This window comes from Nicotiana tomentosiformis, chromosome 1 (genome assembly GCF_000390325.3).
Source record: "Nicotiana tomentosiformis chromosome 1, ASM39032v3, whole genome shotgun sequence".
NCBI lineage: Eukaryota > Viridiplantae > Streptophyta > Magnoliopsida > Solanales > Solanaceae > Nicotiana > Nicotiana tomentosiformis.
The window spans coordinates 59,962,465-59,977,877 of NC_090812.1; the positions used below are offsets into that span (position 1 = coordinate 59,962,465).

Genomic DNA, 15,413 nt, shown 5'->3' on the forward strand with positions numbered 1-15,413 from the left:
TCAAATTCGATGTTGTTTTCCACAAGTCGACATCCGGTCGACTTTTCCAACTTAAGCTTCCAATTAATAGACTAAGTATCTCAATTCACTCCAAAACCACTCTGGACCCAAACCAACCAACCCGGCAAGACATAATACAGTTGTAAAGCACAAAAGAAGCAAAAATGGGGGAAACATGGCTATAACTCTCGAAACGACCGGCCGGGTTTACATAGGCTAACTAATTCATTCGATTTGCATTCATTTCTTTTACAGCTAATTTCGATATTCATTTACTTATTTTTCCCAATTTGTACAAGTTATACCACGTATCCCTAGAACTACGTATAAATTCAATTGCTATCCATTTTTCGGATAAACAGTTTGGCGCCCACCATGGGGCTAAGGATAATAGTGGTTATTTGATATGAAACTCTATAAAACACACTATTTTACACTTTCTCTTGGAAGTATCTTTGATTTCAGGTTAAAAATGATGAACTATCAATTAATGGCCCTACCCATCGACAACAAATCTGACCATCAAGGTGAGAATAACGACGCGACGCTCGGGATAAAAGGCCACCCGTTGACCCCGTTGGGACTCGGGTCGTGGATCCAATTGATGTTAATTCGCATGTGGCCATTGAAGCGAACCAACATTCCGACCCTGAAAATAGCATACATGGTGGAACTCGATCTGCAGTTTGAAATACCCAAAATATTGGAGAAGACGAGATCAACCTGCGTATGATTTTAGAAATGTTGCAAGCTCAAGTGGTAGTGATAGCTCAGTTGTAGAGCCAAACCCATGCACCGAGCAGGCTTGAGCCCGGTCCACCCCAAGAAGTCACCGACAGAACGGGGTCAGCTGTAGTAAGGTCAAATGAACAAGAATCGGGGACTAACCCCGAAATTATAAAGATGCTTGAGGAACTGACAAAACGGATAGAGTCAGGAGACAAGAGGATTGAAGCAAACGACAAAAAATTAGAAACTTATAACTCCAGGGTTGATCAGATCCCGGGGTCACCACCAATATTGAAGGGTTTAGATTCCAAAAAGTTCGTACAAAAGCCTTTCCCCCGAGCGCACCTCCCAAACCGATCCCCAAGAAGTTATGTATGCCCGAGATTCCTAAATATAATGGAACGACCAACCCCAACGAACATGTCACCTCTTACACGTGTGCCAGTAAAGGGAATGATCTAGAGGACAACGAGATCAAATCCGTATTATTAAAGAAATTCGACGAAACCCTGTCAAACGGAGCAATGATATCAATTTACCACCTAACTTTATCTATTCTTTTGCTATGCTTGCATATTCTTTTGTAAAAGCACATGCCGAGCCATAAAGGTCGAGACCAGGAAGTTGGACATTTTGAAGGTAAGGCAAAAAGAGAATGAGATGCTAAGAGAGTTTGTATCTCGTTTCCAAATGGAACGAATGGATCTACCATCGGTCACAGACGTTTGGGCCGTTCAGGCTTTCACCCAAGGACTGAATGAACGAAGCTCGGTGGCTTCACAACAGTTGAAGCAGAACTTGATTGAGTACCTGACTATTACCTGGGCCGATGTACATAATCGATATCAATCAAAGATTAGAGTTGAAGATGACCAGTTGGGGGCCCCTTCTGGATCCGTTACCAAAAGGGACATCGACCGAGAACCGAGGTTGAATAGATACAGATACCAGCAGTATAATAGAGATCGTAGGGGCAGTGAAACAGGGCACAAATCTGTACGAGGTGAAAGGAGAAGTGATCGAGGCCAAGGGTCTCAAGGGCTGATGAGCAAGAATGGTTTTGACAGGCATACCAGACCTAAGGAAGCACCGCGATTATCAGAGTATAACTTCAGCATTGATGCATCCGCCATCGTATTGGCTATCGGACACACCAAAGATACTAAATGGCCCCGACCTCTGTAGACTGATCCAACCCAGATAAATCCCAATCCAATGTGCAAGTATCATGTCACCCATGGCCACAGAATAGAAGATTGCAGGCAGTTGAGAGAAGAAGTAGCACGGTTATTCAATGAAGGTCACCTTCGAGTGTTTTTAAGTGATCATGCCAAGAATCACTTCAAATTCAGAGAGTTCAATAGACAAAATGAGCAAGAAGATCCGTACCATATTATTCACATAATTAGCGGAGGGATCGATGTTACCCAAGGGCCAGTGTTTAAACACATTAAGGTGTCGACTGTAAGGGAAAAGCGATCTCGGGCTCAGGATTACATACCAAAAGAAACCTTGTCCTTCAATGACGAAGACGCGGAAGGAATCATGCAGCCCCATAACGATGCACTGGTAATATCTATACTCATGAATAAAACTCAAGTTAAGCGTGTGTTAATTGATCCATGTAGTTCGGCTAACGTCATTCGATCGAGGGTCGTAGAGAAACTTGGTCTACAGGACTAGGTCGTGCTTGCGGCCCTGGTACTAAACAGATTCAACATGGCATGTGAAACTACTAAGGGAAAGATAACTCTACCAGTAAACGTGGCCGGGACCATCCAAGAAATGAAGTTCCACGTGATCGAGGGCGACATGAGGTATAACGCCTTGTTCGGGAGACCGTGGATCCACAACATGAGAGCAGTACCCTCGACCCTTCGCGAGGTTATAAAATTACCAACCCCAGAGGGAATCAAAACAATCTACGGGGAGTAACCAGCTGCAAAGAAAATGTTTGCCATCGACGAAGTGATTCTGATATCATCGCTCTCATCGACAAAGGGGTCAAATTTGAAGGAAAAACAGGATACCAAATAGCAATCACAAACACCAGCCTCGACCCAGCTAGAGAAGCATGAGACTAACGAGGATGATGATTATGGGATCCCTCGATCCTTCGTGTTCCCCGATGATTCCGACGCTACCAAATCGACGGTCGAAGAACTGGAGCAAATCACACTAATCGAACATCTGTCCGAATGAAAGGTATACCTGGGCACGGGGTTAAATCCCGAGCTCAGGAAAAAGCTTATTCAATTTCTTATAGCTAACATAGATTGTTTCTCTTGGTCCCATCTTGACATGACAGGGATCCCACCGGAAATCACCACTCATAGACTAAGCTTGGATCCGAAATTCCATCCGGTGAAGCAAAAAAGAAGGCCCTAGTCCGAGGTCAAACATGCCTTCATCAAGGACGAGGTAACCAAACTTTTCAAAATAGGATCCATTCGGGAAGTAAAGTACCCTGAATGGTTAGAAAACGTGGTGGTAGTCCCTAAGAAGGGAAACAAACATAGAATGTGTGTAGATTATAAAGACCTGAATAAAGCATGCCCAGGATTCTTTTCCTTTGCCTAATATCGATCGTATGATCGATGCAACGGCCGGCCACAAGACTCTCAGTTTTCTCGATGCCTACTCCGGGTACAACCAGATACAGATGAACACGAAGGATTAGGAAAAAACGTCGTTTATCACTAAATATGGTACCTACTGTTATAATGTAATGCCAATCGGTCTAAAAAATGTTGGTGCAACTTATCAGCGCCTAGTAAACCGAATGTTCGAAGAACAAATAGGAAAATCAATGGAAGTTTATATTGATGACATGTCAGTTAAGTCCCTGCGAGCAGAGGACCATTTAAAGCATTTGCATTAGACTTTCGATATCTTGAGGAAGTATAATATGAAGTTCAACCCTGAAAATTGTGTATTCGGGGTTGGCTCGGGCAAGTTTCTTGGTTTCATGGTGTCCAATCGGGGAATCGAGATCAACCCCGATAAAATCAAAGCTATCGAGGATATCACGGTACTGGATAATATAAAGGTTGTGTAGAGGCTGACGGGGCAGATAGCCGCCCTAGGACGATTTATTTCGAGATCCTCATATAAAAGCCACCGATTTTTCTCGCTGCTTAAGAAGAAGAGCAATTTTTCATAGACTCCGGAATACCAGCAGGCCTTGGAGGAACTTAAGCAGTATTTATCGAGCCTGACACTGCTTCACACCCCAAAAGTGGACGAACAATGTTACCTGTACTTGGCAGTCTCGAAAATAGCGGTACGCGGAGTCATGGTCCGAGAAGAACAAGGTATGCAATTCCCTGTCTATTATGTTAGTCGTACCTTAGGTGAGGCCGAAACTAGATATCCACACTTAGAAAAATTAGCGCTCGCTTTAATAAGCGCCTCTAGGAAACTAAAACCATATTTCCAATGTCATCCAATATATTTTGTAATAACTTATCCTCTTTGAAATATTTTGCACAAACCAGAGCTTTCGGGTCGATTAGCAAAATGGGCCGTAAAAATCAGTAGGTATGATATTGAGTATTGACCCCGAACCGCCATCAAGTCTCAAATATTGGCGGACTTCGTGGCTGACTTTACGCCGGCCTTCGTACCCGAGATTGAAATAGAGCTACTGATAAAATTGGGTACATCTTCGGGAGTTTGGACCCTCTTTACGGACGGTGCTTTGAACGCGAAGGGGTCCGGACTAGGCATCGTGATAAAATCACCCACATGTAATGTAGTTAGACAATCTATCAAAACTACAAAATTGACTAACAATGAGGCCGAGTATGAGGCCATGGTTGCAGGTCTTGAACTAGCTAGAAGCTTGGGAGCGGAGGTCATTGAAGCTAAGTGTGATTCTCTCCTCGTGGTAAACCAAGTTAACGGGACTTTTGAAGTCCGAGAAGATCGAATGCAGAGGTACTTGGATAAACTACGGGTGACTTTACATCGATTTAAGGAATAGACCTTGCAACATGTACCACGAGAACAGGACAAAAAGGTCGACGCTCTTGCAGACTTAGGTTCATCGGTCGAAGAAGACGAACTCAACTCGGGGATTGTCGAATAACTCATGAGATTGGTAATTGAAGAAGGTCATACCGAGATAAACTCCACAAGATTAACCTAGGATTGGAGAAACAAATGCATAGAGTACTTAAAGAACGAGAATCAGATCCAAAGGAGTAGAGAGCTCTGCGCACAAAGGCATCACTGTTCACTTTGTCCGAAGATGGAACGTAGTTTAGAAGGACATTCGATGGACCACTGGCAATATGTTTGGGACCGGGAGATACTGACTACTTCCTACAGGAAATTCACGAGGGCACTTGTGGAAATCATTCTGGTACCGATTCGCTGGTCCATAAAGTAATCAGAGCAGGGTACTATTGGACTGATATGGGCAAGGATGCAAGAGAGTTCATTCGAAAATGCGACAAATGCCAAAGGCATGCGCCCATGATTCATCAACCTGGGGAACTACTCCACTCGGTCCTGTCCCCATGGTCCTTTATGAAATGGGGAATGGACATCGTTAGCCCTCTCCCGCCGGCCCCAGGTAGGGTTCAGTTTATTTTGTTTATGATTGATTATTTTTCTTAAAGGGTTGAAGCACAAGCTTTCGAGAAAGTCAAAGAAAAGGAAGTCATGGACTTCATTTGGGACTACATCATATGTCGATTTGGGATTCCCTCCGAGATTGTATGTGATAATGGAAAACAATTCATCGGCAGCAAAGTAACTAAATTTCTCGAGGATCACAAGATCAAAAGGATCCTATCAACACCTTATCATCCCAGCGGGAACGGACAAGCCGAATCGACCAACAAAACCATCATCCAAAATCTTAAGAAGAGATTGATCGATGCCAAAGAAAAATCGAGAGAAATACTACCTAAGGTTCTATGGGCATACCGCACAACATTGAAATCCATTACTGGAGCAACACTATTCTCGTTATTTTATGGAGCTGAAGCTCTGATCCCGGTCGAGGTCGTAGAACCTAGCATGAGGTTTTGATACGCAACATAGGAGTCGAATAACAAGACCATGAATACGAGCCTAGAATTGTTGTACGAAAGACGTGAAGCCGTTTTTGTCTAATTGGCCGCCCAAAAATAGCCGATCGAAAGGTACTACAATCGAAGAGCCAATCTTTGACATTTTAGCATCGGGGACTTGGTGCTAAGAAAAGTCACCCTCAATACCCAAAATCCGAATGAAGGGAAACTGGGTCCGAACTGGGAAGGACCATACCGGGTTCTTGAAATTATCAGAAAAGGATCCTACAAGCTCGGTACGATGAACGGAACAACTGCCGAGCAATTGGAACATATCGCACCTAAAAGGATACTACAGCTAAGGTACGGCCCCTCCCACTTTCATTTATATTTTAAACTAACCCTTACAGGTGTTAGACCTGAAACAATGATGGATTCTTCGACACGAAGCCTTTAGGTCTGAAAGCACGCGTTGCACTCTTTTCCCCTTAGATCGGTTATTTTTCCCAAATGGGTTTTCCGATGAGGTTTTTAATGAGGCAACCATTTATCGTGCTAACTTAGAACAATTCAACAGTATCCGAGGCTTCTTTACAATCAACCTCGAATACTGGGGGGCATTGCCCTCGAATATCAACTTTGATGCTCGGAAGTTACTTCATGGCAGCAGGGTCTCAATAGAAAAAATTTGTAAGGGCCAAACGGTCAAACGAACCATGCATGCATAGTTTGCTCGAGCCTTGGCTCAGAACATGTACATATGTATAATCATTTATAAAGAGAAGTATTTTTCTTTAACGATATCTCGTGCCTTAGAAATACTTTTCTACTTTACAATTTCATACTCCCGATCTATTATGTTAACACGCTTAAGGGCTGACCATGACCAGAGTTCGGATGATTACCCCCACGTTCGGGGACTGCCGTCCGAAAAATAAACCAGATCAAATTATTAAAACTCCGAGATCATAATACCTTATAGGCAACCCTTGATTTCTATAGGCCATGGCCACCTCATTCCGGGACTGACACTTCGGGCAAGCTCGAAGTAAAACGGGAAAATAAGCCCAAGGGGCAAATCCCGAACTAAAGAGGCTACGACTGAATTAACACGGGTCGGAGACGTCCGAATTTCATAACAAAATAGGCCTTCGAATTCTTTCATAAACCGGTTAAAAAGGTTATCCCCGGCAAAATCATAAAAGGCTTCGATAATATCAAGCCTCGAAAACTCTAATGAGTACGAAATTGTTCGAACTCTCGAACAATTCCTTATTTCATGCTAAGGCATTACAAGTTTAGCAAATACAAATGATAAAAAAATCTTTTCAAGCCAAAAGAGAAAGCCATAAACAATATTTTTACAAAAGCCTAAGGGCTGTTTTTTGCTATGAGTTCGAGAGACCATCCTCGCTCAAATAAAAAACCTAAGGGTTACCTTACTTCGAGTTCGAGCAAGCGCTCACTCGATCGTAAAGCCTAAGGGCTATATAGTTCGGTTTCAATCAAATTGTCTAGACCTCGAACATAATTTTATGCTAAGTCATTTTTGACCTTTGTAAAATACAGAAAAGCAAAGGATAAACACAAGAACCAAAAGGGCAAGAAAATCCTTATATTTAGATTCAAAAGTTTTTACAAAAGGCCGAATCGTCCCCAGAAAATATACAAAAGAAAAAAAAGATACCTAATTTCCTAAGTGGCTTGATATTCATCGGAGGCTGCGTCCTCGGGATTTTTTTCGTCTTCGGATTCGCTCGAGCTCTCAGAGTCTTTTTCAGGGAAGGCCAGCCTTCGGGCTCTGGCTTCTCCGCCTTGGCATTTTCAATTTCGGCCACAACATCGAAGCCCTGAGCACTGACCCTCTTAAGAGCTTCCCCCCGATCCCGCCATTTAGTATGGTCGACCATTCTCTTGGCCTTGGCTTGGCTGACCTCAACATCGATCCTGAACTGAGCCAATTTAGAATAAGCTCTTTTATTATCCTCGGCCACCTCATATCTGGCTACGACCACTTCGGATCTGGCTACGGCCACCTCGGATCTGGCCATCTCGAGTTCATCGGCCAATCTTGCCTTATCAGAAGTGGCCAAATCCAACCGATGCTGAAGCTCTTTAATCTTCTCGATCCGCACCGAGGCATTTTCTTTTGCAACCCGGAGCTGGGCCTCATTCAACTCCAATTACGCTTGAACGACCTTCTTTTTCGAGGTGAGGATGTCCATATGCTTTTTGAATTTTTCCGCCTTGGCCAGTAGCTCATCTACCTGCAAAATGAGTCGTCCAATCTGTTCGAGCCTCTGCCGAACCTGTAGAATCGGATCGTTAGTGGTTATCTCCAATTCATCTTCATTATCGTGAAGAATTCAGAATACCTGCTCTGCCAACTCCTCGTGCTCATCCCGATCCATTGCCAAATCTACCCGAAGCTTCTTACTAAGAAGTTTGTAGGAGTCACTCTTCTCAGTGAGGTTCCGAACTTCAGCCTCATGCTCCTCCCGGATTCGGAGAAAAGCCTCGTGGTGCAACACTGAAGCCTACATACATGGAAAAGCATGTTAGAATTATCTACAACTCTAAGTGTAAAAGAAACAACAGAGATTCCATCGAAGATACCCGATTCAGAGCATGTTGGGCCTCGTTGAAAAGGCAAGCGGGTCCTACCGCATTCATCATGGCTTAATCCTCTTCGGTCACCAAGGACCGAAGGTAACTATAAATCCCCACGGGGAGGGGGGGGGGAGAGAAAACTCGGGCATCCTCTGGGACAGAGAGTACTATTTTCCGCCTGCGATCGGGATTAACACTCAGGGCCGGGAATCGTTCCGCAAATTTTGGGCCCGATAAAGATCCGACAACACCCGGGCATGATGTTTTCTTTGGTATCGATAATCCACCGAACCCGGTAATATCCTCTGAATCAGCGGACTCGAGCCCATCCAAAAAGCCATGGATATCAATCAAATCCTGAATACCCTCTTAAGATCGACCTTCCAACATGTTGGCCTCACGGATCATAGCATCCGAAAACTGAGGGGAACCAGTAATATCGATTATCCTGAGCTCGTCCCTCGAAATATATTTTGCTGCCCGAGAAGTCTTGCCCTCGGTTTCTCCTTTAACCATCTCAGCTCAAGACAGAATAGTCTCGGCTTTTCCTTATTCAGGAATTATGGCTAGAGCTCCCTTATCTACCTCCGCCAATTCGAAGGATTGTTGTATTATAACATTAGCCCATACACAAGCTAATTCCTCTTCTCCTTCTTTGGGCTCATCCTTTAATCGGCGGATTGAGTTCGGAGGCATGATACTGGAGCCCCCCGGGCTTGATTTCTTCGCCGGTTTTTTCTTTTCTAAGACCGGGGAACTCGGAGCATATTTTCTCTTCCTCTCTTTAACCTGCTTCGGGCCAAGGACCTCTTCATCACCAGATGGGGGCATCATGGCAACGTCCTTTCCAAGTCCTACAAAGGAAAAGGGGGGGGGGGGTAAGAAAGTAAAAAAGATCAAACGACAAACAAACTAAGAAAGAGACTTACCATGACTGTGGGCCTCCTATCAACCCTTTGATAGTTCCATCTAAGCGCGCTCGGAGTACGGTTTCTGCAGCACCAGACCTTCAACCCATTGTTTAAGTTCCAAAATCAGTTCCGGCTTCCGAGTCACAACTGTAACAAGAAAGAAAAAGTGGATCAAGGAAATGAAAGGCAGAGTCACAAATTAAACACTTGAAGGGAAATAATACTCACGGTTCATATTCCATTTCTTAGGAAACGACATGTGATCAGCAGGGATCAGGTCCGAGGTGTTGACTCGAACAAATCGGCTCATCCAACCTCGATCACGAGTCTCATCTATACCCGAGAACGGCGCTTTGGTGGCTCAGCAAGCAAGCTTGATTAACCCTCCTCGATAGAGTCGGGTACTATAAAGGCGCATAAGGTGATCGAGGGAGAAAAGACACCCCTCGATTTTGCTCGAGAAGAATCGGAGGAGAATCACTATTCTCCAAAAAGAAGGGTGGATCTGGCCAAGGGTCACGTCATATCTCTTACAAAAGGCGACGATGATAGGGTCTAATGGACCCAACATGAAAGGATAAGTATAAATACTTAAGAACCCTTCCACGTGGGTAGTAATCGATTCTTCAGGCGATGGACTACCACGTGCTTGTCTCCCCAGTTGCATTCTTATTTTACTTTATCGAGAATTTTATCGGTGATTGTACACTGGTACCTCGAGATCGGCTCACATCGGCCTGGTACCGAAGAAGATTTTTCAACCTTAAAATCGATGATAGTTGAACACCCTACCAGAACGAATTCCTCGGGGCGAGGCTCCATCGCATCCTCGCCGCCGGTGGGTCGTGATGAAGAAGCGGCCTCTTTTGCGGTACCGTTTTGGAGGTTTTTGCCATTGATGAACAAAGGAAAAGAGAACTACGGTTGTATGCGATGTAAAATGTATGAAGTAAAGGGATTTTCTGAAGAAGATGCAAGAATAGAGAAGAACCTTTTGAGTGAAAAGTTTGAATGAGGATGAAAGTTTGAATATTTATAGCCTGGTGATGACGGTTCAGAATTGGTAGTGGCCGACCAATGACTGACAGGCATTTAATGCCTTGGTAACTGGACCGACGGAACGTTTGTTATATACGTCATAATCAGGCTTATCATTGACATCATCATCCACCAAGTCGGAATTCGGAAATTCACATCGTTTCTCGTCATCTTCTTTCAAAGAAACGGGGGGACTATCTGTATATGGTCAAAACCGAATTTTCCTTTCGTATGACTAATCGAGATTGGAACGTGATGGTCCGAGGTCCATCATTGTAATATCGAGCCATGGTGCGAAGTTAGGTTGTCGAGCTCGAGCCCCAGAGACCGATCAAGATCGAGATCGGCCAAGACCGAGGTCGAACAAATAGGGACCAATCAAGATCGAGATCGGCCAAGATCGAGATCGAACCAAGAAACAAAAAAGCCGTTATAACCGCAATTAGGGGGAGAATTTCGGCGGAAATTACGGCGCAAATCAAGAAGAGACTAATTAATTAATCTATCATGGGATCCCCACTATGTATTTTTAATTATATCCAAAATAGAATTTCTCCATTATATTAAGGGTTGCTATTATTTGTAGAAGGGAGAGAGATTCATTGAGATTTATAGAACATAAAGAAAATACTATCTTTTCCTGGCTTTGATATTTAGTCGGATTATTCTCCTATCAATCACTCTCCATTCAATTGGAATGTGATAAAACTTAAAGGCTTAGGTTAACTAATTCATTCGATTTGCATTCATTTCTTTTATAACTAATTTCGATATTCATTTACTTATTTTTTCCAATTTGCACCAAGTTATACCATGTATCCTTATAATTTCGTATAAATTCAATTGCTATCCGTTTTTCGGGTAAACAAACTTAACATTGCATAAATCTTGTGCTGATTTTTTATTTTAAGTGTTATGGTTGTAAATATTATACAACATAAATACAATATAATGCCGATAACTGAAAGACGTAGATGCTTCTTTACTCGATTTAAGTGATGAATCGACATATCCTAATATCATTTTTCTCGCACAACTAAAAAATTAAAAGAAATTCTCGAACTAGAAATTAACATGTTGCCAAGATTTCATAATATTCCAAAAGCAACACTGATTGTTGTTGAAGAGAATTAGAGTGACACAGTTGTGGTTAATTTCCCACTCCATTATACTCAAGGGTTAATGGAAAAAGTCAAAGATGCCAAGGAATACATCCTTAAGACTGTCGCCAAAATAGTGAATGATAACACAGAAAATAGAGAAACTCTCACAAGCTATTTTTTATGACCAACTAGTTAATTTAATTTGTCTGCTCTTCGCGCGATCATATAAGTTATTTAAATGTGCCTAAATAGCTACGTTGTACGAATTTATAATTAAAAAGATCAGTCTTTATGTATACGGTCAGGTCTCGGCCCTTGCGTGACTAATCGAGACTGAAATATAATAGGTTAAAGTTCGACCTCAAATTATATCGAACCGAGGTGCGAGATCATATCGTTAAGTTCGAGACCCCAGAACCAAACTTAATCGAGATCAAGCGAGATCGAGGAAAATTTGCCTAGCCGGATAACAGAAGGACGAAATATCTGTGATCGGTTATAGATCACGGTGAAAATCTCGGCACGTACCAAGGATAGGTCGATTAATTAGTTAATCATGAGATTTCTTACCTCATATAGAATTGTATCAAGAGTAGGACTCCCCTACTATATAAAGGGGGTCTGATCATTTATAAAACATAATACATAACGCAATATAAAGCAATATACTGTCATTTTCTAGCTTATCATCTTGTTATTCTGTTCATACATCAGTTGAGACATCTCTTGGTTCAAGGGCGATCGAACTCGAGGGCCAAGGCTGTTCGATTTGTGTGGTTTGCATTTATTCTTTTATCGTCAATTTGAATTCTAATTTATTTCCTTAATTTGTATCAAGTTATATCACGTATCCTTAAAACTGCGTATAAATTTAATTGTTATCCGATTTTTAGGGTAAACAGTTTGGCGCCCACCTTGGGGCTAAGGATAATAGTGATTACCTGGTACAAGCTTCCATAACACACACTATTTTATACTTGTTCTTTTAAGTATCTTTGATTCGAGGATCAAAATGTCAAACTCTCAGTCAGCACCTGTACATGTGGACCATGCTTTCGGTCACCACGACGAAAATGATAACATAGCACCATGGAACGACATACCTCCAGTTGTCCTCGATGGAGTTTCGGTTGTAGATCCAATCTACGTCATCTCGCATGTAGCCATCAATGCAAATTTGGTCGTCGATCCCGAGAGCAGCATCCGTAGGGATATTCGATCAACCGCTCAAATCACACATGGAGGCGAAGAGGGAGGGATCAGCCTTCGGGTGATCTTTGAAATGTTGTAGGCTCAACAAGCAGCGATAGCCCAGCTCCAAAACTAGAATCACCCACCAAGCAGGATCAAGCCCGAGCCATCCCAGGAAGTTGTCCACAGGTTCGAATCAGTTTCAAGGAAATTGAACGAGAACGAATCGGGGGCCGATCTTGCAATCTTGAAGATGCTCGAAGAACTAACAAAATGAGTTGAGTCGGAGGAAAAGAAGATCGAGGCAAACGACAAGAAGGTGGAAACTTACAACTCCAGGGTCGATCAAATCCTTGGGACACCACCAATATTGAAGGGTCTGGCTTCCAAAAAGTTCATGCAAAAACCCTCCCCCCCGAGCGCGGCTCCAAAAATGATTCCCAAGAAGTTCCGCATGCCCGAGATTTCTAAATACAATGTAACGACCGACCCGAATGAGGATGTCTCCTCTTACACATGTGCTATTAAAGGGAATGGTTTGGAGGATGACGAGATCAAATCTGTCTTGCTAAGAAAATTCGGGGAGACCCTGTCAAAGGGAGATATGATATGGTACCACAATTTTTCGCCTAATTCTATTGATCCGTTTGCTATGCTTGTAGATTCTTTTGTAAACACGCATGCTGGGGCCATCAAGGTCAAAACTAGAAAGTCAGACCTTTTCAAGGTAAGGCAGAAGGATAACGAAATGCTTAGAGAGTTCGTGTCTCGATTCCAAGTGGAACGAATAGATCTACCACTGGTCACCGATGTCTGGGCTATTCAAGCTTTCACCCAATGACTCAACGTACGAAGCTTAGTGGCTTTGCAGCAGTTGAAGCAGAATTTGATAGAATACCCCGCTATTACTTGCGCCGATGTGCATAATCGGTATCAATCAAAGATCAAGGTCGAAGACGACCAGCTTGGGGCTCCTTCTGGGTCCGTTTATCCTATCAGGCCCGTTGATAGAATCAGAAGGGACATTGATCGAGAACCAAGGTTGAAGAGGGATCGGTACCAGCCGTATAATGGAGATCGTAGGAGCAACGGATCTGGGCAAAATCCTGTACGAAATGAAAGGAGAAATGACCGAGGTAAGAGCTCTCGAGGGCTCATGAGCAATAATGGCTTCGACATTCATATCAGACCTAACAAAGCACCACGATTGTCAGAATATTTCTTTAATGTTGACCCAGCCGCCATCGGCTATCGGACGCATCAAAGATACTAAATGGACTCGACCTTTGTATTCCAATCCAGCCCAGAGAAATCCTAACCAAATGTGCAAATTTCATGGCACACATGGCCACATAACGGAAGATTGTCGACAATTGAGAGAAGAAGTAGCCCGGCTATTTAACGACGGGTAACTTAGGGAGTTTCTAAGTGATTGTGCCAAGAATCATTTCAGAAACATGGATTCCAATAAACAAAACGAGCAAGAAGAACCTCAATACATTATTTATATGATTATCGGAGGGGTCGATATTCCCCAAGGGTCGATGTTAAAATGCACCAAGGTATTGATCACTAGGTAGAAACGAACTCGGGACAACGTACCAGAAGGAACCTTGTCTTTCAACAACGACGATGCGGAAAGAATCATGCAGCCCCATAATGATGCACTGGTAATATCTGTACTCATGAATAAAACTCGAGTTAAATGTATGTTAATTGATCCAGGTAGTTCGGCCAATATCATTCGATCAAGGGATATAGAACAGCTCAGCCTACAGGACCAAATTGTGCCCGCAATCCGAGTGCTAAACGGATTCAACATGGCTTGTGAAACTACTAAGGGGGAAATAACGTTACCAGTAAACGCAACCAGGACCATCCAAGAGACCAAGTTTTATGTGATCAAAGGGGACATGAGATATAATGCCATGTTCGGGAGACCGTGGAACCATAACATGAGGGGTGTGCCCTCGACCCTTCACCATGTGTTAAAATTCCCAACACCAGAGGGGATCAAAAAAATCTATGGGGAGCAGCACGCCGCGAAGGAAATGTTTGTCGTCGATGAATTGATTCAAATATCGACACTCTCATCGACAAAGGAGTCAGATTCAAAAGCAAAACAGGAATCCAAATAGCAATCACATACGTCGGCCTCGACCCAACTAGGTAAGCAGGGGACTGACGAAGATGATGATTATGGGGTTCCCCGATCCTTTATAGTTCCCAATGATTCCGATGCTATCAAATCAACGGTCGAAGAGCTAGAGCAGATCATACTGATTGAATATCTACCCGATCGAAAGGTATACCTGGGCATGGGGTTAAATCCCGAGCTTATAGCTAACATGGATTATTTTCCTTGGTCCCGTTTCGACATGACAGGAATTCCACCAGAGATCACCAATCATAAACTGAGCTTGGACACGAAATTTCATCCGGTGAAGCAGAAAAGGAGACCCCAGTCCGAGATCAAGCATCCCTTCATCAAAGACGAAGTAACTAAGCTCCTTAAAATAGGGTCCACCCAGGAAGTAAAATACCCCAAATGGCTAGCAAACATAATAGTAGTCCCTAAGAAAAGGAACAAACTAAGAATGTGTGTGGATTACAAATATTTAAATAAGGCATGCCCCAAGAACTCTTTTCCTTTGCCTAACATTGATCGTATGATTGATGCCACGGTCGTCCACGAGATCCTCAGTTTTCTCAATGCCTATTTCGGATACAACCAAATACAAATAAACCTGGATGATCAGGAAAAGACCTCCTTAATCACTAAGTATGGCACGTACTACTATAACGTAATG

The 15,413-nt window shown here is 43.1% G+C and overlaps 1 protein-coding gene across 1 annotated transcript; it reads right to left on the reverse strand.

Annotated features, from left to right (window-relative positions):
• Positions 1–7,933: 7,933 nt before the first annotated feature.
• Positions 7,934–13,848, reverse strand: LOC138906630 (uncharacterized). Its single transcript, XM_070195902.1, has 6 exons — positions 13,794–13,848; positions 10,358–10,507; positions 9,368–9,418; positions 8,946–9,214; positions 8,126–8,287; positions 7,934–8,059 (listed from the first exon to the last, which is right to left on the reverse strand). Exons 1-6 carry the CDS (start codon positions 13,846–13,848, stop codon positions 7,934–7,936), a joined length of 813 nt encoding a protein of 270 aa, XP_070052003.1.
• Between the last annotated feature and the right edge of the window lie 1,565 nt (positions 13,849–15,413).